The 26,880-nt window shown below is 33.6% G+C and overlaps 1 protein-coding gene across 1 annotated transcript in view; it reads left to right on the plus strand.

The window, feature by feature from the left end:
- Nucleotides 1-26,880, plus strand: part of LOC127702202 (uncharacterized) — an 82,860-nt gene that overhangs the window by 21,399 nt on the left and 34,581 nt on the right. Inside the window, exons 5-9 of the mRNA XM_052206311.1 lie at nt 10,438-10,571; nt 12,743-12,820; nt 14,357-14,404; nt 15,440-15,547; nt 17,438-17,899. Coding sequence (XP_052062271.1) covers nt 10,438-10,571; nt 12,743-12,820; nt 14,357-14,404; nt 15,440-15,547; nt 17,438-17,899 — 830 coding nt within the window. The remainder of the gene's footprint in view (nt 1-10,437; nt 10,572-12,742; nt 12,821-14,356; nt 14,405-15,439; nt 15,548-17,437; nt 17,900-26,880) is intronic.

Raw genomic sequence — 26,880 nt, forward strand, 5'->3', positions numbered from 1 at the left:
AAACCCAAAAGCAATTCCAGAAGACCAAGTTTACTGATAAATTATTTAAATGATTAAATGATTGAATCTACATAATTAATGGAAAACATGAGATTTTTATTTTGGAAATGATGCCACCCTTATTCAAATTTGATATGTCTTTGGTGGTAGTAAGCATTGTGTATAAGATGTTTAATAAAATTTGGTTGTGGCAAAGTAAAGTAGAACAGAAACCGCAAAATCGCTGATTTTTCCACTTATAAAGGGACATTTCTCCAGAACCGTGCAAGTGACACCACCCAAATTCTAACTTGATCTGTGCTAGGTGGTAAAAAGGATTGTGTATTAGTTTCAGAACATTTCGTTGTGGACAAGTAAAGTTAGAGAAAGGAAACCAATTTCTGGACATACGGATGGACAGGGGTAACCCGTAATTAATCCGGGTCCTTTCACCCAAAATTATTTTTTACCAGTCACATTTGCTCCCTCTCATGTTCCAATCACACCTGTTCGCACCCTGGGTGTGTTCCCACCCTACACGTCTGCACCCTTTTTAAACGATCGCAAAAAAATGTTTGTGGTCGTATATTGGTATGACATTGTCGTCATCATCGTCTCCGTCGTTGTCGTTGTCGTCCAAAGACATATTGGTTTTCGCACTCTAACTTTAGTTAAAGTGAATGGATCTCTATTAAATTTTACCATAAGGTTCAATACCATAAAAGGAAGGTTGGGATTGATTTTGGGGGTTATGGTACCAACAGTTAAGGAATTAGGGGCCAAAAAGGGGCAAAAAATAAGCATTTTTGTAACTTCCAGACATAACTTGTGTGTAAGTGTATGGATCTTTCTGAAATTGTACTACAAAGTTTAATATCAAAAAGGGAAAGCTGGAATTGAGTTTAGGGGTAATTTCCCAAAACGTTTAGGAATAAGGGGCCAAAAATGGGCAAAAAACAAGCAGTGTTCAAGTGTATGGATCTCTCTGAAATTGTACTGCAAGGTACCATACCACAAAGGGAAGGCTGGGATTGATTTTGGGGGTAATTGTTTCCAAATTTTAGGAATTAGGGGCCAAAAAGGGGCAAAATCAAGCATTTTTCTAGTTTCATGACAATAACTTATGTGTAAAAGTATGGATCTCTCTGACATTGTACCACAAGGTTCCATATCACAAAGGGAATGCTGGGATTGATTTTGGGGGTAATCGCCTCCAAATTTTAGAAATTAGGGGCCAAAAAGGGGCAAAAAACAAGCATTTTTCTAGTTTCAGGACAATAACATGTGTGTAAGTGTATGGATCTTTATGACATTGTACTACAAGGTTCCATATCACAAAGGGAAAGCTGGGTTCGAGTTTGGGGGTAATTCCCCTAAACGTTTAGGAATTTAAGGACCAAAAAGTGGCCTAAAAACAAGCATTTTTCTAGTTTCCAGACAATAACTTGTGTTCAAGTGTATGGATCTCTCTGAAATTGTACTGCAAGGTACCATACCACAAAGGGAAGGCTGGGATTGAGTTTGGGGGTGATTCATCATAAGGGGGTTCATAAAATGTTGGGGAGGGATTTTTTTTTTCTTTAAAATTTTCCATTTTAAATTGGTTATTTCTGATTTATACATAAAAGCAAATAATAATGATATGGTTTGAATAGGTAAATTAAAAAATTTTAAGTTCTTAGACCACATTCATTCTGTGTCAGAAACCTATGCTGTGTCAAATATTTAATCACAATCCAAATTCAGTGCTGTGTCAAGCTTGAATGTTGTGTCCATACTTGGCCCAACTGTTCAGAGTTTGACCTCTGCGGACGTATCAAGCTGCACCCAGCGGAGCATTTTATTATTTAAGGTTATGTTTTGAATAATTTTTATACAACCGCAAAAAAATGTTGCGGTCGTATATTGGTATGACGTTGGCGTCATTGTCGTCGTCGTCGATGTCCGAAGACACATTGGTTTTCGCACTCTAGTTTAAGTGAATGGATCTCTATGAAATTTTACCATAAGGTTTAAAACCACAAAAGGAAGGTGGGGATTGATTTTGGGGGTTATGGTACCAACAGTTAAGGAATAAGGGGCCAACAATAAGCATTTTTTTAACTTCCAGACATAACATGTGTATTAGTGTATGGATCTCTCTGACATTGTACCACAAGGTTCCATATCACAAAGGGAATGCTGGGATTGATTTTGGGGGTAATTGCCTCCAAATTTTAGAAATTACGGGCCAAAAAGGGGCAAAAAACAAGCAGATTTCAAGTTTCAGGACAATTACTTGTGTGTAAGTGTATGGATCTTTATGAAATTGTACTACAAGGTTCAATATCACAAAGGGAAAGCTGGAATTGAGTTTGGGGTAATTGCCCAAAACATTTATATATAATTAGGAATAAGGGGCCAAAAAGGGGCAAAAAATAAGCATCTTCTAGTCCCAGACAATAACTTGTGTTCAAGTGTATGGATCTCTCTGAAATTGTACTGCAAGGTACCATACCACAAAGGGAAGGCTGGGATTGATTTTGGGGGTAATTGCCTCCAAATTTTAGGAATTAGGGGCCAAAAAGGGGCAAAAAACAAGCATTTTCTAGTTTCACGACAATACTTACGTGTAAGTGTATGGATCTTTATGAAATTGTACTACAAGGTTCCATATCACAAAGGGAAAGCTAGGTTTGAGTTTGGGGGTAATTGCCCTAAACGTTTAGGAATTTGGGGCCAAAAAGGGGCCTAAAAACAAGCATTTTTCTAGTTTCCAGACAATAACTTGTTTTCAAGTGTATGGATCTCTCTGAAATTGTACTGCAAGGTACCATACCACAAAGGGAAGGCTGGGATTGAGTTTAGGGGTGATGAATCATAAGGGGGTTCAAAAAATTTTTGGGGGGGGATTTTTTTTCACTATTTTTTGTTTAAAATTTTCCATTTTAAATTGGTTATTTCTGATTTATACATAAAAGCAAATAATAATGATATGGTTTGAATAGGTAAATTAAAAAATTTTAAGTTCTTAGACCACATTCATTCTGTGTCAGAAACCTATGCTGTGTCAAATATTTAATCACAATGCAAATTCAGTGCTGTGTCAAGCTTGAATGTTGTGTCCATACTTGCCCCAACTGTTCAGGGTTCGACCTCTGCAGACGTATCAAGCTGCACCCAGCGGAGCATTTTATTATTTAAGGTTATGTTTTGAATAATTTTTATACGACCGCAAAAAAATGTTGCGGTCGTATATTGGTATGACGTTGGCGTCATTGTCGTCGTCGTTGTTGTCCGCAGACACATTGGTTTTCGCACTCTAACTTTAGTTTAAGTGAATGGATCTCTATGAAATTTTACCATCAGGTTCAAAACCACAAAAGGAAGGTGGGGATTGATTTTGGGGGTTATGGTACCAACAGTTAAGGAATTAGGGGCCAACAATAAGCATTTTTGTAACTTCCAGACATAACTTGTGTGTTAGTGTATGGATCTCTCTGACATTGTACCACAAGGTTCCATATCACAAAGGGAATGCTGGGATTGATTTTGGGGGTAATTGCCTCCAAATATTAGAAATTAGGGGCCAAAAAGGGGCAAAAAACAAGTAGTTTTCTAGTTTCAGGACAATTACTTGTGTGTAAGTGTATGGATCTTTATGAAATTGTACTACAAGGTTCAATATCACAAAGGGAAAGCTGGAATTGAGTTTGGGGTAATTGCCCAAAACGTTTATATATAATTAGGAATAAGGGGCCAAAAAGGGGCAAAAAATAAGCATTTTTCTAGTTTCCAGACAATAACTTGTGTTCAAGTGTATGGATCTCTCTGAAATTGTACTGCAAGGTACCATACCACAAAGGGAAGGCTGGGATTGATTTTGGGGGTAATTGCCTCCAAATTTTAGGAATTAGGGGCCAAAAAGGGGCAAAAAATAAGCATTTTTCTAGTTTCCAGACAATAACTTGTGTTCAAGTGTATGGATCTCTCTGAAATTGTACTGCAAGGTATCATACCACAAAGGGAAGGCTGGGATTGAGTTTAGGGGTGATGAATCATAAGGGGGTTCAAAAAATTTGGGGGGGGGGGTTGTTTTCACTTTTTTTTTGTTTAAAATTTTCCATTTTAAATTGGTTATTTCTGATTTATACATAAAAGCAAATAATAATGATATGGTTTGAATAGGTAAATTAAAAAATTTTAAGTTCTTAGACCACATTCATTCTGTGTCAGAAACCTATGCTGTGTCAAATATTTAATCACAATCCAAATTCAGTGCTGTGTCAAGCTTGAATGTTGTGTCCATACTTGCCCCAACTGTTCAGGGTTCGACCTCTGCGGACGTATCAAGCTGCACCCAGCGGAGCATTTTATTATTTAAGGTTATGTTTTGAATAATGTTTATACTACCTCAAAAAAATGTTGCGGTTGTATATTGGTATGACGTTGGCGTCGTCGTCGTCCGAAGACACATTGGTTTTCGCACTCTAACTTTGGTTTAAGTGAATGGATCTCTATTAATTTTTACCATAAGGTTCAATACCACAAAAGAAAGGTGGGGATTGATTTTGGGGGTTATGGTAACAGTTAAGGAATAAGGGGCCAAAAAGGGGCAAACAATAAGCATTTTTGTAACTTCCAGACATAACTTGTGTGTTAGTGTATGGATCTCTCTGACATTGTACCACAATGTTCCATATCACAAAGGGAATGCTGGGATTGATTTTTCGGGTAATTGCCTCCAAATTTTAGAAATAAGGGGCCAAACAGGGGCAAAAAACAAGCAGTTTTCTAGTTTCAGGACAATAACTTGTGTGTAAGTGTATGGATCTTTATGAAATTGTACTACAAGGTTCCATATCACAAAGGGAAAGCTGGAATTGAGTTTGGGGTAATTGTCCAAAACATTTAGGAAAAAGGGGCCAAAAATAAGCATTTTTCTAGTTTCCAGACAATAACTTGTGTTCAATTGTATGGATCTCTCTGAAATTGTACTGCAATGTACCATACCACAAAGGGAAGGCTTGGATTGATTTTGGGGGTAATTGCCTCAAAATTTTAGGAATTAGGGGCAAAAAAGGGGCAAAAAACCAGAATTTTTCTAGCTTCACGACAATAACATGTGTGTAAGTGTATGGATCTTTATGACATTGTACTACAAGGTTCCATATCACAAAGGGAAAGCTGGGTTCGAGTTTGGGGGCAATTGCCCTTAACGTTTAGGAATTTAAGGGCCAAAAAGGGGCCTAAAAACAAGCATTGTTCTAGTTTCCAGACAATAACTTGTGTTCAAGTGTATGGATCTCTCTGAAATTGTACTGCAAGGTACCATACCACAGAGGGAAGGCTGGGATTGAGTTTGGGGTGATTAATCATAAGGGGGTTCAAAAAATTTTGGGGAGGGATTTTTTTTTTCTTTAAAATTTTCCATTTTAAATTGGTTATTTCTGATTTATACATAAAAGCAAATAATAATGATATGGTTTGAATAGGTAAATTAAAAAATTTTAAGTTCTTAGACCACATTCATTCTGTGTCAGAAACCTATGCTGTGTCAAATATTTAATCACAATTCCAAATTCAGTGCTGTATCAAGCTTGAATGTTGTGTCCATACTTGCCCCAACTGTTCAGGGTTCGACCTGTGCGGTCGTATCAAGCTGCACCCAGCGGAGCATTTTATTATTTAAGGTTATGTTTTGAATAATTTTTATACGACTGCAAAAAAATTTTGCAGTCGTATATTGGTATGACGTTGGCGTCATTGTTGTCGTCCGGCGTCGTCTTCATTGTCTGAAGACACATTGGTTTTCGCACTCTAACTTTAGTTTAAGTGAATGGATCTCTATGAAATTTTACCATAAGGTTTAAAACCACAAAAGGAAGGTGGGGATTGATTTTGGGGGTTATGGTACCAACAGTTAAGGATTTAGGGGCCAACAATAAGCATGTTTGTAACTTCCAGACATAACTTGTGTGTTAGTGTATGGATCTCTCTGACATTGTACCACAATGTTCCATATCACAGAGGGAATGCTGGGATTGATTTTTGGGGTAATTGTCTCCAAATTTTAGGAATTAGGGGCCAAAAGGGGCAAAAACAAGCATTTTTCTAGTTTTATGATAATAACTTATGTGTAAGTGTATGGATCTCTCTGACATTGTATCACAGGGTTCCATATCACAAAGGGAATGCTGGGATCGATTTTGGGGGTAATTGCCTCCAAATTTTAGAAATAAGGGGCCAAAAAGGTGCAAAAAACAAGCAGTTTTCTAGTTTCAGGACAATAACTTGTGTGTAAGTGTATGGATCTTTATGAAATTGTACTACAAGGTTCCATATCACAAAGGGAAAGGTGGAATTGAGTTTGGGGGTAATTGTCCAAAACATTTAGGAAAAAGGGGCCAAAAATAAGCATTTTTTTAGTTTCGAGACAATAACTTGTGTTCAAGTGTATGGATCTCTCTGAAATTGTACTGCAAGGTACCATATCACAAAGGGAAGGCTGGGATTGATTTTGGAGGTAATTGCCTCCAAATTTTAGGAATTAGGGGCCATAAAGGAGCAAAAAACAAGCATTTTTGTAGTTTCAGCACAATAACTTGTGTGTAAGTATATGGATCTTTATGAAATTGTACTACAAGGTTCTATATCACAAAGGGAAAGCTGGATTTGAGTTTGGGGGTAATTGCCTTAAATGTTAAGGAATTTGGGGCCAAAAAGGGGCCAAAAAATAAGCATTTTTCTAGTTTCCAGACAAAAACTTGTGTTTAAGTGTATGGATCTCTCTGAAATTGTACTGCAAGGTACCATACCACAAAGGGAAGGCTGGGATTGAGTAAGGGGGTTCAAAAAATTTGGGGGAGGATTTTTTTTCCCTTTTTTTCTTTAAAATTTTCCATTTTAAATTGGTTATTTCTGATTGATATATAAAAGCAAATAATAATGATATTGTTTGAATAGGTAAATTAAAAAAATTAAGTTCTTAGACCACATTCATTCTGTGTCAGAAACCTATACTGTGTCAAATATTTAATTACAATCCAAATTCAGTGCTGTATCAAGCTTGAATGTTGTGTCCATACTTGCCCTAACTGTTCAGGGTTCGACCTCTGCGGTCGTGTCAAGCTGCGCCACAGCGGAGCATTTTATTTAATCATGCTTTAGTAAGTGTACTATAAAATAAAGATTATAAGTGTTCTTATTATATAGAAATAAAGTGAAATTCTAAAAATGTAAACAGGTTTTGATTTGTAAATTATTTTGACATTATAAATAATGAATAATGTCATAATGAGCAAACGCCAAGTCATACGTCTCTTAGACTTGTAAAAGAAAGGTGGAAGATTCCAAACAAATACTAAATTAGTCACAGTGACAACAATGAATTAGTCAAATAATATATATAGAGAATAGAGAAAAATTTAAAGAATACACATATGAAGGACCCAACCTCTACCATTTCTAGCCTTGTTGTATATCATACTTGTCCAAATACACACGCGTATGAGAAAAAGTGGTGAAGCTGTTAAACATGTTAAAAACAATTATATTACATGTTGTCTATTTAAAATCCTCATTATGCTTACTCCTACCAAACTCCAACGAAGCCAAACTACTTGTATGCTTGTATGTTACATTTCACCACTATCAATTCAATTCTTTATTGTTATAAGAGCTATCCTGATTTCAAACACATTGCAATAATACCAAATAAAATAAATACAATTATAATAATCATAAACAATTAATCATCTAATCACCCAAAACATTATTTCATCCAAAATTCACAATTTTTTATACATCTGAAAATACAAATGCACATTTAATAATTCAACTTGTATTTGAATAAAAATAAAGTCCGAACATATAGGGTGCGAACCAACCAATGGGGTGAAGGTGAATGTGTTTTGGGAGCGAACAGACCCGATACTAATCGTTAAATGTCCCCTCCGCCACGGCAGACGGACCCATTTATTAACAACAAGAAGTATTTTAGTGACAAGAAGAAAACAATAAGCGAAAAGAAGAAAAAAAATGCGACAAGAAGAAAAATTTAGCGGCAAGACACTTTATATACTATCAAAACAATAAATTAATAGAAAAACTCAATTAGTTACATCTAATTATCTGTTGTTTAAAAAGGTTTCAAATTTTGTATTACTTAATAGAACGTAACAGTTTTTGTAATGCTATATGTACAGATGTATGTTCCTTTTGAGTCTGAAATAAATAGAGATATTAAGTTAATTTTATATTATGGTTTGAATTTTGAAAATGTCAACCTGTCAACCCTCTACATAAGTACTGTCATGAACAGATATTTAAAAGAAACACCCTCTAATGCATGTTTCTATATTAATTCTTAGTTAAGATAATTAATATTAAGATTTCTTAGAGTTATATTAGTCTTCTTGTCGTAAAATTATTCTTCTTGTCGCTAATTAGTGAGACCCAGTAGAGGGGTAATTACAAACTTAAAAGGACTGCACCCAGCTCTAGATATAAAATCTGTTTATATCAGCAATACTTGGTATAATTATCAGAATATATATAAGATGTACACGTATTGATTCATGAAAAAATGTAAAACCAGCAATTTCACCGTAAGGATAATGGTACATTATTTTACTCCACAGATGGACTTTAGAAGTGCTATTCTTTTTACTTGGTACTGTTGTTTGTCTGTAGTTTTGTTTGTTGATGTTTCAGTATTTATTTTTATCCATTACATATACTTTGGAGTTTGTTACTTTTTACAATGTGCCACTTGAATAGTCTTATTGTTGCAATTAATCAAAAGTAAATATTTTTAAATAGAAAACAAATTGTCGTTGCTTTGGGCAAACACTTGTTGCTAGGGAGAAATTACAATGATTTTGCCAAAAAATGTACATTCAATTGCGTTACATTTAAACAGTGTAAAATTTACTGCATGTTTGACAGGTTTGATTTCAAACATAAATAGGTTTAAGCTGTTTATTTAGCATATTTCATGAGTTAATCTCCACCAATTTACTGGGTGCTAGGCAACAGAATATACGAGATAGACCCAAAATGCCATCATTTTTAGAAGGTCTTTGCTATAGAGTTACAACATGACAAATTCAATTTGGGGATGGGGCCAAAAATGGCCCTTATAGCTCCTTGTCCTTTCCATGATTTTAGAAAAAAACAGCCTTTTTAGCTGCATATTTATCTAATTTTTAAAAAAATTATCGGTTGACATTTTCATAAAAATTGGAACAAATAATCTTCATAAAGTATCAAGTCAAATGTCATTTTAAAAAAGAGGGGTCCATGTACTTTTTTCAAGGTAATGATTAAAATCACTCGAAAATGCATCTTTTCCTGAAATGTCGCGGTTTGACGTCGCGAAAAATAACATTTTACGTTAGCAACGTCATTACCTCCCCTGTAACTGTATCATACGCCCTTAAGGTGACAACTAAACAAGGAAAAGGAGTAAAACATGTATTGAAATACAAATACATACACTCAAAGAGAGTGTATTATTATGCAATCAACTTGTACATTCCTTTGTTCCTATACCATTCTATTTTAAGGAAATATTCTATTTTTGGGTTTGAACTTTATTGTGTTGAGTTCAAGCTATATTCTGAACTTTACTGGACATAAACTTCCAGTTTTAGTATACTTTGCAATTTTATTATATCCACACAAAGCCATGCACAAAGCATGCAACTTTTTGTTTATTATTTGTTCCTATATTCTCATACATGTATTTCATTTGTTATGTCATAACATGATAACAAATGCTTTAATAGTGGATTGATGCAGTGTGATTTAAATGTTGTCCAAACAAAAACAAAGATTATACAGTCTGTTCTTCATTAGGATGTTTCATAAACCATCAAATCTTGTTTTAAGACATATATTTTAAAGACATCTTACAAATAGTTGATCAGGTTTTAAAAAAATACTTGTCAAAGATACCAGGCTTAAAATATGGTACGTCATAAACTTGTTACATGGCAAGTTATATTCTTGCCAAAATTAATATATACAGCTAAAATCTGCTGCAAAAGAAGAGAAGATAATTTCATAGGAAATGTGGTGTCATACATGTATATTTGTTTATCATTAATCTTCTTTGTTGTTTAAAGCAGATGCAATTTAGAAAATCCTGCTACAATCTGATATATGCAGAACTGCACATATATATATATAAAGATAACAAGATGTGGTATAATTGCTAATGAGACAACTCTTCACGAGAGACCAACTGTTGTAGACTTAGTAAGCAACTATAGGTGACTGTACTGGCTTCAACATATGCATATTTGTTTATGTTTTACCATAAATGTTAGGGATAAGAAAGTTTTCAAGTTCAGCTTGAAGCCAAATTAAAGTCATGGGTTTTTTCGAATCCCTTGACTGTCTCATATGTTGCTGGATTTACGGATTTGACTCTCTTGTTTATGTTTGTAACTTAGTTTAAGTTAATGTTTTCAGACTTGGCATAGTGTTTGCAGTTCTAATATTTATTGTTATACCTGTATGTGTTATATATATATTGTACAAAAGAGGTCAACTGGTGATGGTAACTGAAATTTGTAAATGTAATGGAGAACCTCAGAATGCCGAAGGTAAGTTTTTTTGTGGATTTTCAGCACCATATGAAGCTCTGAAGCATGGAATACTTTTGAAATTCCTTTTTTCTCAATATTACAATGAATACTTTGTACACAAAATATGACCAATCAGTTTGCAACATTATTTTTTCTGTGAAAAGACAAAAGTGAAATTATCAAATCAAGTGCAATCAAAACCCTATGGTACTGACTTGATTTCTATATCTACCAAGGTTTATCACTACTTTTGAGATACAAAAATATAATACATTGATAATAATATTCTAAACATCCTATCCATGATCATTTTCAGAAATTTATCAATGAAATATATGCCCGGGTATTCAAGTTACAAAATGATGTTATACTTGTCAAGAAATTTTTTAAAATTACATAACTTGTGCAAGGTGCAGTAATCTAAATATCTGTTCTAAAAATATCAATGATGTGATATAAAGTAATCTGTAAAAATTGAGTTATCTTCCTTTGTTCATATATAATTGTAGTTGAATCAACTACAACCAATGTTTTTATACGAGCGCAAAAATTAAAAATGTTTTGGTCGTATATTGGTATCACGTTGTCGTCGTCGTCGTCTTCATCAGCGTCGTCCGAAGACAGATGTTTTCAGGATAATAACTTTAGTATAAGTAAATAGAAATCAATAAAATTTTAACACAAAGTTTATAACCACTAAAGGAAGGTTGGGATTGATTTTGGGGGTTATAGTCCGAACTGTTAAGGAATTAGGGGCCCAAATAAGCATTTTAGTAGTTTCCAGACAATAACTTGTGTTAAAGTGTATGAATCTCTTAAATTATACCACAAGTTTCCATACTACAAAGGGATGGTTAGGATTGATTTTGGGGGGTTATGGCTCAAACCATATAGGAATTAGGGGCAAAAAAAGGGGAAAAACAAGGGTTTTTCTGGTTAAAGGACAATTGAGACAATTTTAAAGCAGTGTAAGGGAGGTAATCCAAATCAAAATCCAAATCAATTTTTAATAACAATGTTTGATTACCTCCCTTACACTGCTTGTAAATTATGTATTAAGAAATGATGATTGCCTGAGATACTGAGCATAACTTGAGGGAAAGAATTATTTTTTGGAATAAGGGAAAGGGGGAGGTGAAAAAAAAATGGAGGGGGACAATCTTTCTCATTTCAGATTTCAGAAATTAAAAGAAAATGTCTTCCAAGATTTTTTTGGGGGGGGGGGGGGTTAATATTCAACAGCATAGTGTATTGCACAAACGCAAAAAAAAACTGGGTAAATTGTTTTTTTTTTTTTTTTTGGGGGGGGGGGGGGGGGGGGGGGGCGGGAGTCAATTAACATAGTGTATTGCACAAAAACAAAAAAATGAATATGAATTCAAATCATATAACCAATTTGAAGTTCTTTGACTACAGTTATTCTGTGTCAGAAACATTATATGTCAAAAATTTAATTACAATCCAAATTCAGACCTGTATCAAGCATGAATATTGTGTCCATTTCGGCCCCAACTTTTCGGGGTTGGACATTTGCGGTCGTATACAGCTGCGCTCAGCGAAGCAATTTATTACAATGTAGTGTTTAATTTTACTTCTCCTTGAAAAATTAAAGCAATCTTTACCTTTCAGTGCTTACAAGCAATTAGATAATTGTTTAGGACCAAACACTTTTTATGTATTTGGTTTCCCATACTTTCATCTTGAACATATTGAATGGCCCTGGTTCTATAAGCACAATGAATTTGGTATGATGATTATATGATACCTCCACTCTAGGAGAGGGACTATGTTGCTTTCGCCTTGTACATGTCCATCTATCTTTTCTTCTGTTCATCTGTTCATTGGTCTAACAAATATTTTTCTCTGATACTACAAATTAGAATGACTTCATATTTTGTCAGCAGCAAATGAGTTATCACAGTGCTTTAATGAGTTGTATTGTGTGAACACTCTTTGCATCCTGTTTGTCAATGAATTGTACTTTGAATTTTTCCATATGTTGATTTAGTCTGACTAAACCCAGCCCCAATTTTCCACTTGCATTCTTGTTTGCTTTATTTAAATACATTGTATCTGTTTGCAGTTTTGTTTTAAGCAACCAACAATCAAACATTTATTGAATGTGTTTAACTTTTTTACTAAGAAGGTCTGTTAAAATTTTATATCTATATAAGTTTGTGGTATTTCAGATCAATATGATGGGGTACAATATAATCCTGTCCCACCTCGCGAAACAAATGGTACTAAAAATCAGCAGACCAATATAGGTAAGTTTCCGTATTAAAAGCATCTTGATTCTTAATTCCTTAAATCTAAGAAACTGTTCAGGTCTGAGATCCAATATGCAGGATTTTATGTTATCAGCATAGAATAGAAAAACAGAGGATACGGAATATCCATCCATGACACAAAATCAATTCATGCACAGCAAAAAACACACAAAAAGCAAAGGAACAGCGATTTAATTGCTGTTCTTCATCTTAAAGTCACCGTGAGGCCTTCAACTAGGAAAAAAAACTTGCCTCACTGCAAGTTTTAGGTGTAAATATCAAACTTGTAATTAAGATCTTTATAGTGATATAGATCTGGAATTATAAGGGCCCCATTTTGGTAAATACCCCAAATTAAACTTTTCTGCTAATATGCCCACCTATATTATGTTTCCTGTTCTGTACATCACATCAACTTCAAAATTACTGAACATATTCAATATGATGTGATTGGTTTGAAATATATATCATAAATTTTGACCCAGATTTCACATGAAATGGTTTTGATTAAGACCATGAAGACAGTTTGTGTCTCATCAACTTGAATACAAAAAAGGCAGATGTGGTATGATTGCCAATAAAACAACTATCCACCACAGTCAAATGGATGTGAAACTAACAATATATAGGTCACCATACAGCCTTCAAAAATTAGAAGTACCCGAATACTGTAAAGATAGCTATAAAAAGCATTGACATGACAAAATGTGATTTTTTTTTCAACCAAAAAGTTCAACAGCCTGATGTAAGACCAAACAAAAACACTTATAACCATGTTAACAGACAGCAACAAACAACAACCACTGAATCAGAACAGGCACATTCCGAATGTGAAATATAGCACACATGCTATGTAGACGTTTGAGCAGGACATGGTGACATATGGACACATCCAATTTTTCTGTATTTTTTTCTTTCTTTGAAGTTTTACGGGCTAATTAAAGAATTAATGTGTGGGATGGGATATGGTAAATTATGCCTTGACATGCACTTAAATTAACCAAATGCTGTTCTACATATTAAAGTCTCAGTGAGAAGCTCTATACATGGAACAAAAGTATACTACATCTGTGCATTGAAAAAAAAACAGTTTAATGTTGATAAATTTTTAACTATATCTGACAAAGAAATTAAAAAAAATGCTTTGACTCAAATTGATGCATTCTTAAAAAAAAACTTGTCAATTTCACATGTTGTGGCTCATACATTTTCAATGCTACAAGTGTCAAAAGACTAAATATTATATATTAACATGGTAATATTTACAATTTTATTACTCGGGCAAGGTTTTTTTTTTTCTTCCTTAAATCCTTCGATGAGAGGTTTCAGTATTTTTCAGATTTTGCATGCATGTTACTCCAATATTGGAGCACATTATCATAATGCTATAATGGTACTTTATTTGTGATTCATACACTTTCAGTTATAGAATAGTCATTATATAAATCTCTAACTTTAATTTTCAATAAGAATTGTTTTAAAGTTTTGGGGCTATTTGAGGTCAAGGCTGATTAGTTTTATTCTGCATTACAGTAATTGATAATGAAGCAAATAGATGTTGTCATCATCCATCAAATGAAGGTAAGTGGTCAAGTTGTGAAAACAAATTAAGTTGCGGTTTTACACTCACAGTATTTTCATCTATTTGTCGATATCTGCAAACTTCTTTCTCAATAATATTAATTATCATACTGAATTAACGATATGACGAAAGAAACAATAAATGCCAATATAGACATGAAGATTATTTTATTATTAATTCTAAGTGTTTAACATTCAAATTTATTTTCTTTAAAACCATAATGCAAAATATTTAATGGGATATGATATACTTCTGTACTACCTAACAAAACAAATGATACTGACAATCAGCAGACAAATATAGGTAAGTTTCCCTGTTAAAAGTATCTTTATTTATAATAATTAAAATTTAAGAGACTGTTTAATTTAGGATCCAATATGCAGGATTTTATGTTAACAGAATAGAATAGAAAAATAAAAGAAATAGGATATCCGTCCATGAAACAAAATCAGTACATGCACAGCAAAAAACACACAAAAAGCAAAGGAACAGCGCTTTAATTGCTATTCTTCATCTCAAAGTCACATTGAGGTCTTCAACCATGAGCAAAAAAACTCATCTCACTGCAAGTTTAAGATTTAAATATCAAACTATGTGGAATATGTTTTTGTACTTAAGATCTGCATAATGATATAGATCTGGAATTATAAGGGCACAATTTTGGTAAATCTCCAATATTGAAACTTTTCTGTTTATATGCCCCACCTATCTTATGTGTCCTATTATGACTGTCACATCAAATTCAAACTTAGTACACAAACTTATTATAATTGGTTTAAAATATGTATGATAAATTAAGGTTTTGACCTAGATTTCACATGATATGGTTTTGTTGAAGAAAGTTTGTGTCTCATCAACTTGAATACAAAAAAAGGCAGATGTGGTATGATTGCCAATAAAACAACTATCCACTACAGTAAAGTGGACATGAAATAAACAATATATAGATCACCATACAGCCTTCAAAAATTAGAAGAACCCCAATACTGTAAAGATAGCTATAAAAGGCATTGTATGAGTTTGTGGTATTTCAGATCAATATGATGGGGTACGATACAATCCTGTACCACCTTACAAAACAAATGGTACTGACAATCAGCAGACAAATATAGCAAATGGATGTCATCATCCATCAAATGAAGGTAAGTGGTCAAGTTGTGAAATCATATTAAGTTGTGGGTGAACACTTTCAATTGTCCATGTGTTTGTGGATAATTGTAAACTCCTGTTAAAAACATAATGCTTATTTGACAATATGACAAAAGAAAATGCTACTATAGGCATAATGTTCTTGATTCTTAATTCTAAGTGTTAAAAATTAAAAATTCTTTTCATTGAAACCACAATGCCAACTGCGTTTAAATAATGATAAGGACACTTGCTGATTGGTATTATAATTTTTTAACTAGGCACTGACAAATGATTACATGTCCATTCGAAGCTAATGTTTAACCAGATTAAAGTTTCTTAGCAAAATGGTTTAAACACTAAAGAGTATTGACTGGGGAATTAAAAATGTGTTTAAGTTTGTGATGAAGTCTGTTTTAGAGGTGCTGCTGATGGTAATTCAAGGATATAGAGTATATAAAATAGTCCCTCATTCATAGTGTATTGTCATTTAAAACTTTCACATAGTTTACATTTTAAAGTTTGTCAATAGCATTTACTGGTAATATGCAGTTGTATAAGCACTAGCCTATCTCATTAACAAAGATTATATCATGGTCCTACCCCCTTAGTCATGGTTCATTGACTTTGAAAGTTTTGCATAGTTTATATGTTTAAGTGCTGCTGTTTTAATATTACTTGCATTACTGGTAAACTATCAAAATTGCATACAGGTCCTTAAATGTGCATGAAACACAGAACATTTTGTGTGGTCATTTTTTATTCATTTTGCTTTTGGTTCATGACCACAGCTGCTGGACATTAAGTGATGAAATATATCTTCCCCATGTGGTTAGTGTTTTGACATGGACAATGATTTATCACATATATTCTGAAAAATTCTGGGCTGACAGTTATTATTAACTTTGCTAAAATAATGTTGCAGTTCTTATAGGCAAAGTTAGCTAAAGTTTTGGCTTTTCTTACAAGTCCCTTAGGTTATATAATGGATGAAGAATTAATTACCTGTTGATAAAATTTGTATGCCCTGCCTACGATAGCATAGGGGCATATGCTTTCTAGTCTGTGCAACCGTTAGTCAATTTGTCAATACTATAGCAGGTTAGTTTTGGTTTAAGGAAGTTACAAATTTGGTGTTAGATAGTTTGTGGTTACATGAATCTGATACTTAGTACACATGCTCATTTTGATTGATTGATTATGTTGCTGTTTAACCACATAAAGTGAACTGTTTAATATATATATTCTAAATTAGGGTTTTTGGCAGATTTATCATGTTAATTTAACATGGTAATGTGATAGTGCGAGCGTGGCACTGTGTGACCTAAGTTTGTTCATGATAGGTAAGAGATATTTAGTTTGTTGATTTGTTAAGATGAGTATATGTCTGTCTGACTAAATCCTGCCTTCTCATTGCATAATTTTCCTGTACAATTTGGTTATATATCCAGTTAAAGATGAATTCACAATATACAATGATATAAGCTTTTTGTTTATGTTGACAAACAATACACTTCATCAGTCAGGGCCCGGACTCAGGGGTATGACTTAAAGAAGTGATTTCAGGACCCCTTTTTCAGTAATTATGGCATTTTGAAATTGAAAATGTTAATGAAATTTTACACAGAATCTTTAAAATCATCTTATAAGTACAAATTACAGAGAAATTGTCATTTAGTGGAAAATTCATGAAATCTATATTTGAAGATCAAAGGAAACAGGGAATTACTGAAATTTTCAAATTGCTAAACATTGCTAAAATAAGCGATATTAAAATCACTTATGTAGATATTATCCCTGACTGTTCAAAGAAAATGAGAGAAACTTTAAAGTTCCATTGAATGCACCAGATTTCATGTTTGATTCTTTATAATATTGATTTCATTTTTTTTTATTTATTACAGTACCATTTGAAGATATAGAAACAACAGGGAATGCATCATATATTTCTCAAACCGAAGCACTGTCCAACCAAGTTACAGTATTATGTGATAATAAAATGATAGAACGCTCACCTGGTACATCACACACACCTCAGGAGTGCCAACAGCCAGTAATTGTAACAAGCTTTACAAGGCTGGGTGGTTGTAAAGCACAACAATCACAACAATCTTATGATGAAGAAAAGGAAACATCTCATGCCGCTGATACAGAGAGATCTATTGTGTCCTCCCAACAGGAGGAGGGTGCTCTTTCCAATAGTGAATGTCAGATTACAAAACCAAATCAAGAGGAAGAATATGCAATCAGTTCAAGAAAATTTCCAGCATATTCTAAGAAAAGAGTTAGAGAACAAAGTTTTACTGAATGGTCTCTAAACAGCCCATCTATACAAAAGATGGCCAGTGCTGGATTCTTCTATAAAGGTATAGCTATCATGATGCTTTGCTTGTTTGAATATGTTGAATGATTTATTGTTTAAGTTTTTACTTGAAATAAGGGGAAGGTAAACTAAGGTACACCATGGTGTCAATTGCTAACATCCATGTCATTTGGAATCTGGTTATCTGATAGTTGTTGCATTGGCAATCATACCACATCTCCATATATTTATAATTTTTACTCTCTTATGTTTATACATGTATATTCATCAAGAATTTCATACTTTTCTCTTCCATTTTAAATTTACCTTTGATTAATATTGTTTTAGGCTACTGAAAATTATTGTGTATATTGTCTTATATCTGTTCATTGAATTTGAGTGGTTTTTTCAATTTTCGTTGTCTTTTGCCATCATCATTGTTGGTTGTGGTCGTAAACTTAAACAAAAATCTTCTCTGAACCAAAAGGAAAAATTTCAACCACACTCTAACTGAATAATACATAGGGTATCTAGTATAAATTTTGTGCATTTTGTTCCTGCTAATTTATAAATATGGATACCATGGCTAGAAATAGAACATACTAGGGTTAAATATGCATTTATTGTCTGATATCTTGAAAACCTTAATAGATAGTGGAAATCTGAAGGCCTGCTCATTGCAGTTGTTATTGGCTTTAGACTAGCTGTCAGTAACTGCGAGTACTCCCTGATCTGTACTTACTGTCTTTTTAGCTCACCGTTCAAAAGGAACGGTGAGCTTTTGCCATCACTTGGCGTCCGGTGTCCTCTGGCGTCGTCGTCTGTCCGGTGTAAACTATTTCAAAATTCTTCTCCTCTGAAACTACTAAACCAATTCCAACCAACCCTAAGCTGAATGATCCTTAGGGTATCTAGAAAAAAAGTTTGTGTTTTATTTTCTGTTTTGTCGAAAAACATGGCCGCCATGGCTAAAAATAGAACATAGGGGTAAAATGCAGTTTTTTGCTTATACTGTGGATTCATTATTATTCGTTGGATACCAATTTTCGTGGGTTTCGTGGCTATGGGTGAACCACGAAATTAAATGTTCAACGAATGACAACTTTTCGAAAGGCTTGTATGCAGACATAGAAAAAACCACGAAATTAAATATCCACGAACATAAAAGTTTTCCTTGATCCACGAAAATTGGTACCCACGAAAATAAATGAATCCACAGTATCTCATAAACTAAAGCATTTAGAGCAAATCTGACAGTTTAAAAATGTTCATTAGGTCAAGTTCTATCAGCCCTGAAATTTTGAGATGAATCTAACAACCCATTGTTGGGTTGCTGCCACTAAATTGGTAATTTTAAGGAAATTTTGCAGTTTTTATACGACAGCAAAAATTTTGCGGTCGTATATTGGTATGATGTTGGCGTCATCGTCGTCGTTGTCGTCGTCGCCCGAAAACAGATTAGTTTTCGCACTATAACTTTAGTTTAAGTGAATGGATCTCTATGATATTTAACCATAAGGTTCAATACCACAAAAGGAAGGTTGGGATTGATTTTGGGGGTTATGGTACCAACAGTTCAGGAATTAGGGGCCAAAAAGGGGCCAAAAATAAGCATTTTTGTAACTTCCAGACAATAACTTGTGTGTAAGTGTATGGATCTCTCTGACATTGTACCACAAGGTTTCATATCACAAAGGGAATGCTGGGATTGATTTTGGGGGTAATTGCCTCCAAATTTTAGGAATTAGGGGCCAAAAAGGGGCAAATACAAGCATTTTTCTAGTTTCATGACAAAAACTTGTGTGTCAGTGTATGGATCTTTATGAAATTGTACTACAAGGTTCCATATCACAAAGGGAAAGCTGGAATTGAGTTTGGGTGTAATTGCCCAAAACGTTTAGGAATAAGGGGCCAAAAAGGGGCCAAAAATAAGCATTTTTCTAGTTTCAAGACAATAACTTGTGTTCAAGTGTATGAATCTCTCTGAAATTGTACTGCAAGGTACCATACCACAAAGGTAAGGCTGGGATTGATTTTGGGGGTAATTGCCTCAAAATTTTAGGAATTAGGGGCCATAAAGGGGCAAAAAAAACAAGCATTTTTCTAGTTTCATGACAATAACTTGTGTGTAAGTGTATGGATCTTTATGAAATTGTACTGCAAGGTTCCATATCACAAAGGGAAAGCTGGGTTTGAGTTTGGGGGTAATTGCCTTAAACGTTTAGGAATTTGAGGCCAAAAAGGGGCCAAAAAAAAAGCATTTTTCTAGTTTCCAGACAATAACTTGTGTTCAATTGTATGGATCTCTCTGAAATTGTACTGCAAGGTACCATACTACAAAGGGAATGCTGGGATTGAGTTTGGGGGTGATGAATCATAAGGGGGTTCAAACAATTGGGGGGGGGAGGATTTTTTTTTCGTTTTTTTTTCTTTAAAATTTTCCATTTTAAATTGGTTATTTCTGATTTATATATAAAAGCAAATAATAATGATATGGTTTGAATAGGTAAATTAGATTTTTTTATAATTTCTTAGACCACATTCATTCTGTTTCAGAAACCTATGCTGTGTCAAATATTTAATTACAATCCAAATTCAGTGCTGTATCAAGCTTGAATGTTGTGTCCATTCTTGCCCCAACTGTTCAGGGTTCGACTTCTGCGGTCGTATCAAGCTGCGCCCCAGCGGAGCATTTTATTTAAAATTAAAGGAATAAAATAGGGGTCAATATACAACGGCAGGGGGGGGGGGGGTCAAAATACCATGGCTAAGTAAAATTTTCAAAACATCTTTTCCAGCATGTTAAATACATACCAACTACTAATTGGAGTATTATAACTGTGTAAAGGAGTTAGAATAGCTAGAATTTTTGAAATTAGAGGTCTATAGTAGGGGGTTCAATACACCATGGTAAGGGGGTCAACATACCATGGCTAAGTAAAATTTTCAAAACATCTTTTCGAGCATGTTAAATACATACAAACTACTTAGTGGAGAATTATTACTATGTAAAGGAGTTAAAATAGCTAAAATTTTTGAAATTAGAGGTCAATGGTAGGGGGTTCAATATACCATGGCAGGGGGGTCAAAATACCATGACTAAGTTTAGATTTTCGAAACATCTTTTCCAGCATGTTAAATACATACAAACTACTGAATGGAGTATTATTACTGTGTAAAGGAGTTAGAAAAACTAGAATTTTTGAAATTAGAGGTCTATAGTAGGGGGATCAATATACCATGGCAGGGGAGTCAAAATACCATGGCTAAGTAAAAATTTCAAAACATCTTTTCCAGCATGCTAAAAACATACAAACTACTGAATGGAGTATTATTACTGTGTAAAGGAGTTAGAAAAGCTAGAATTTTTGAAGTTAGAGGTCTATAGTAGGGTCTTCAATATACCATTGCAGGGGGGAGTAAAAAAACCACGGTTAAGTAAAATTTTCAAAACATCTTTCCAGCATGTTTAATACATACAACCTACTTACTGGAGTATTATTACTGTGTAAAGCAGTTAGAAAAGCTAGAATTTTTGAAATTAGAGGTCTATAGTAGGAGGTTAAATATACCATAGCAGGGGGGTCAAAATGCCATGGCTAAGTAAAATTTTCAAAACATCTTTTCCAGCATGTTAAATACATACAAACTACTTACTGGAGTATTATAACTGTGTAAAGGAGTTATAATAGCTAGATTTTTTAAAATTAAAGGAATAAAATAGGGGTCAGTATAACATGGCAGATGGGGGGGGGGGGGGGGGGTCAAAATACCATGGCTAAGTAAAATTTTCAAAACATCTTTTCCAGCATGTTAAATACATACCAACTACTAATTGGAGTATTATAACTATGTAAAGGAGTTAGAATAGCTAGAATTTTTGAAATTAGAGGTCTATAATAGGGGGTTCAATATACCATGGCAGGGGGGGGGGGGTCAAAATACCATGACTAAGTAAAAATTTCAAAACATCTTTTCCAGCATGTTAAATACATACATACTACTTATTGGACTATTATAACTATGTAAAGGAGTTAGAATAGCTAGAATTTTTGAAATTAGAGGTCTATAGTAGGGGGATCAATATACCATGGCAAGGGAGGGGGGGGGGGGGTGTCAAAATACCATGGCTAAGTAAAAATTTCAAAACATCTTTTCCAGCATGTTAAATACATACAAACTACTTAGTGGAGTAATATTACTGTGTAAAGGAGTTAGAATAGCTAGAATTTTTTAAATTAGAGGTCTATAGTAGGGGGATCAATATACCATGGCAGGGGGGGGGGGTCAAAATACCATGACTAAGTATAAATTTCAAAACATCTTTTCAAGCATGTTAAATATATACAAACTACTTAGTGGAGTAATATTACTGTGTAAAGGAGTTAGAATAGCTAGAATTTTTGAAATTAGAGGTCTATAGTAGGGGGTTCAATATACCATTGCAGGGGGGTAAAAAAACCATGGCCAAGTAAAATTTTCAAAACATTTTCCAGCATGTTAAATACATACAAACTACTTTTTGGAGTATTATTACTGTGTAAAGGAGTTAGAATAGCTAGAATTTTTGAAATTAGAGGTCTATAGTTTGGGGTTAAATATACCATGGCAGGGGGGTCAAAATACCATGGCAATGTAAAATTTATAAAACATCTTTTCCAGCATGTTAAATACATACAAACTACTTACTGGAGTATTATAACTGTGTAAAGGAGATATAATAGCTAGATATTTTTAAAATTAAAGGAATAAAATAGGGGTCAGTATACCATGGCACGGGGGTCAAAATACCCTGGCTAAGTAAAATTTTCAAAACATCTTTTCCAGCATGTTAAATACATACCAAATACTAATTGGAGTATTATAACTATGTAAAGGAGTTAGAATAGCTAGAATTTTTGGAATTAGGGGGCCAAAGTTGGGGGTTTATTATACCATGGCAGGGGGTCAAAATACCATGGCTTAGAAAAATTTTCAAAACATCTTTTCTAGGATGTTAAATACAAACAAACTACTTGGTGGAGAATTATAACTATGTAAAGGAGTTAAAATAGCTAGAATTTTTGAAATTAGAGGTCAATAGTAGGGGGTTCAATATACCATGGCAGGGGGGTCAAAATACCATGACTAAGTGAAATTTTCTAAACATCTTTTCCAGCTTGTTAAATACATACAAACTACTCAGTGGAGTACTATTACTGTGTAAAGGAGTTAGAATAGCTAGATTTGTTTAAATTAGAGGTCTATTGCAGAGGGTTTAATATACCATGGCAGGGGGCAGGGCTCGACAATAGTGCTTGTCCGATTGTCCGGTACCAGAGGAAAAAAAGGTTGGACAAGTAAAAGCTACATCAAGCTTGTCCGATGGGACAAGTAAAATTATTCTGCATAAAATAAATTTAATCCAACTTTGATGAACAAAGTAATTATAAACAAAAAACAAGAAAAGAAGATAAAAAAAAGTGTTAATTTGACATGTTTACTTGCAATCGATAATTTAAAACTGGTTCTTTGTCAGGTACTTTTTATACGACCGCAAAAAAATTTTGAGGTCGTATATTGGTATGACGTTGGCGTCGTCGTCGTCGTCGTCGTCGTCGTCGTCGTCGTCCGGCGTCGTCGTCCGAATACACAATGGTTTTCGCACTCTTACTTTAGTTTAAGTGAATGGATCTCTATGAAATTTTACCATAAGGTTCAATACCACAATAGGAAGGTGGGGATTGATTTTGGGGGTTATGGTACAAACAGTTAAGGAATTAGGGGCCAAAAAGTGACCGAAAATAAGCATTTTTGTAACTTCCAGACATAACTTGTGTGTTAGCATATGGATCTCTCTGACATTGTACCACAAGATTCCATATCACAAAGGGTCAATGCTGGGATTGATTTTGGGGTTAATTGCCACAAAATTTTAGGAATAAGGGGCCAAAAGGGGGCAAAAAACAAGCATTTTTCTAGTTTCATGACTATAACTTGTGTGTAAGTGTATGGATCTTTCTGAAATTTTAGTACAAGGTTCCATTTCACAAAGGGAAAGCTGGAATTGAGTGTTGTGGTAATTGCCCAAAACGTTTAGTAATAAGGGGCCTAAAAAGGGGTTTAAAATAAGCATTTTTTAGTTTCTAGACAATAACTTGTGTTCAAGTGTATGGATCTCTCTAAAATTGTATTACAAGGTACCATACCACAAAGGCAAGGCTGTTATTGAGCTTGGTTTGGGGGGAAAGGGGGGTGGGGGTGATGAATCATAAGGGGGGCCAGGGTCAAAAAAGGGGTAATTATGGCTCTAATGTTTAAGGAATAAGGGGAAAAAAGGTTAAAAAACATGGGTTTCCATTTTAATAGACAAATAATTGAGTAAAGAACATTATTTAAAAGCAGTGTAAGGTTGGTAATTCAAACTCATTTAAATATCTCATCTACACTGCTTTTAAATTATGTAAATTGGAAATTTGCCAATAACTTTATTGTTAATAAATGCATTGGAAATTTGCCAACAATTTTAGTGTAATAAACTTCATTGGAAATTTGCCAATATAAAATTTTGCTGATGAAGGTTTTTTGTTTACCTTTAGCCTTGACTATGAAGTCATTTTCTATTTTTATAGCCTTATGATGTAGTTGAATTATTTAATACTTTTATGATGTGTTTAAATGGGGTTTTATCATGTTTATGGTTGCAAATTTATTGTTTTAGTATAATAAACTCCATTTAAAATTTGCCAATAAAAAAATTTTTGTTTATTTTTAGCTATGATTATGATGTCATTTTCTATTTTACTTTTATGGTTGCAAAGAAATTTTTATTTTTAGATATTACTGTTAAATGATGCTGATTAAGGTTTTTGCTATGTTTAGCCATGACTATGATGTCATTTTCTATTTTAATATCTGTTATGATGTATTTAAATGGGCTTTTATGGTTACAAAGGAATTTTATTTTTAGATATTACTATAAAATGTTGCTGATGCTGATTAAGGATTTTGTTTATTTTTAGCCATGACTATGATGTCATTTTCTATTTTAATACCTTTATGATGTAATTTCCATTTTTAGATATTACTGTTAAATGATGCTGATTGAGGGTTTTTTGCTATGTTTAGCCATGACTATGATGTCATTTTCTATTTTAATATCTTTATGATGTATTTAAATGGGCTTTTATGGTTACAAAGGAATTTTATTTTTAGATATTACTTTAAATGTTGCTGATTAAGGATTTTTGTTTATTTTTAGCCATGACTATGATGTCACTTTCTATTTTAATACCTTTATGATGTATTTAAATGGGCTCCCATGTATTTAGATTTTTGATTATTTATACATGTTACCAAATTGGTCCACATTGAACAAAAACAGTCCAAATTTCAACTTTATTACATTACATCAAACATTGAATTCTACATATTCTTTGATATATTGAAATTAACAAACAATTTAGTTTATGGATATTCCACCATAATAGGTAAATTAAATTTTTTCCAGTTCTTACACCACATTCATCCTGTGTCAGAAACCTATGCTGTGTCAAATATTTAATGACAATCCAAAGTCATAGCTGTATCAAGCTTGAATTTTGTGTCCATACTTGCCCCAACTGTTCAGGGTTCGACCTCTGCGGTCGTATCAAGCTGCGCCCCAGCGAAGCATTTTATTAACAGGTAAAAGGCAAACTCTTATGGAAACCGGTCTTACTGATCCGAATCGGCGATGAGCTTTGTAGATAGATAACTTTACAAGACAGTTCGTCACCAGCTTGCAAACGATTCGGCTTCAAGTTTAATAGACAGTTTGGCACGGTAGGAGACATATTTAATAGACATGATAAATAGACAGTCTTGTCAACCAGGAGAAATTTCGGGACCAGGACAAATCAGTACCGCGTTTTCCTACCTTGATTCTGTTGCTTTATAATAAATACCAAACCAGTAATTTTTTAACAAAAATATTTTTTAAATAAAAATGAAGAAATTATTTACCATAAAATTCACAAAATCATATTTGATCATATATAGAAAAAAAAACAATATTTGCAATACGGTCACCTATAGTTGTTAATTTCTATGTCATTTGGTCTCTAGCAGAAAGTTGTCTCATTGGCAATCATACCTCATCTTCTTTTTTTTATTGATTGCATTTGAATAAACTTTTTTCAACTAAAAAAAAACAGAATACAAATCCAATGAGTGTACATTGACAGGCCTATCAGACGGGGCCTCATGTGCAGATTCTCATGAGACTTTGGCATCAGTGAAAACTAGAACCTTAAAGTCCTGTTACATGACTAGATTCAGTTGTTCTCGACTCATATTTTTGAAAAGTATATCAAAAGATATAAAACTAACTTCTGTTATATTGTTTGTATGCAACATGCTGGAAAACATGTTTTAAAATTTTTACTTAGCCATAGTGTTTTGACCTCCCTGCAATGGTATATTGAACCCCCTACTATAGACCTCTAATTTTGAAAATTCTAGCTATTCTAACTCCTTTACATAGTAATAATACTCCAATAAGTAGTTGGTATATATTTAAGATGGTGGAAAAAATGTTTTGAAAATTTAATTTAGCCATGGTATTTTGACCCCCCTGCCATGGTATATTGAACCCCCTACTGTAGACCTCTAATTTCAAAAATTCTAGCTATTCTTACTCCTATACATAGTAATAATACTCTAATAAGTAGTTTGTATGTATTTTACATGCTGGAAAATATGTGTCAAAAATTTTACTTAGCCATGGTATTTTGACCCCCTGCCATGGTATATTGAACCGCCAACTATAGACCTCGAATTTCAAAACGTTCTAGCTATTCTCACTCATTTACATAGTTATAATACTCCAATAAGTAGTTGGTATGTACAAACATGCTGGAAAAGATGTTTTGAAAATTTTACTTAGCCATGGTATTTTGACCCCCCTGCCATTGTATATTGACCCCCTTTTACTCCTCCAATTTAAAAAAATCTAGCTATTATAACTCCTTTACACACTAATAATACTCCAATAAGTAGTTTGTATGTATTTAACATGCTGGAAAG

Source organism: Mytilus californianus, unplaced genomic scaffold (assembly GCF_021869535.1).
Source record: "Mytilus californianus isolate M0D057914Y unplaced genomic scaffold, xbMytCali1.0.p SCAF_5, whole genome shotgun sequence".
Classification (NCBI taxonomy): domain Eukaryota; kingdom Metazoa; phylum Mollusca; class Bivalvia; order Mytilida; family Mytilidae; genus Mytilus; species Mytilus californianus.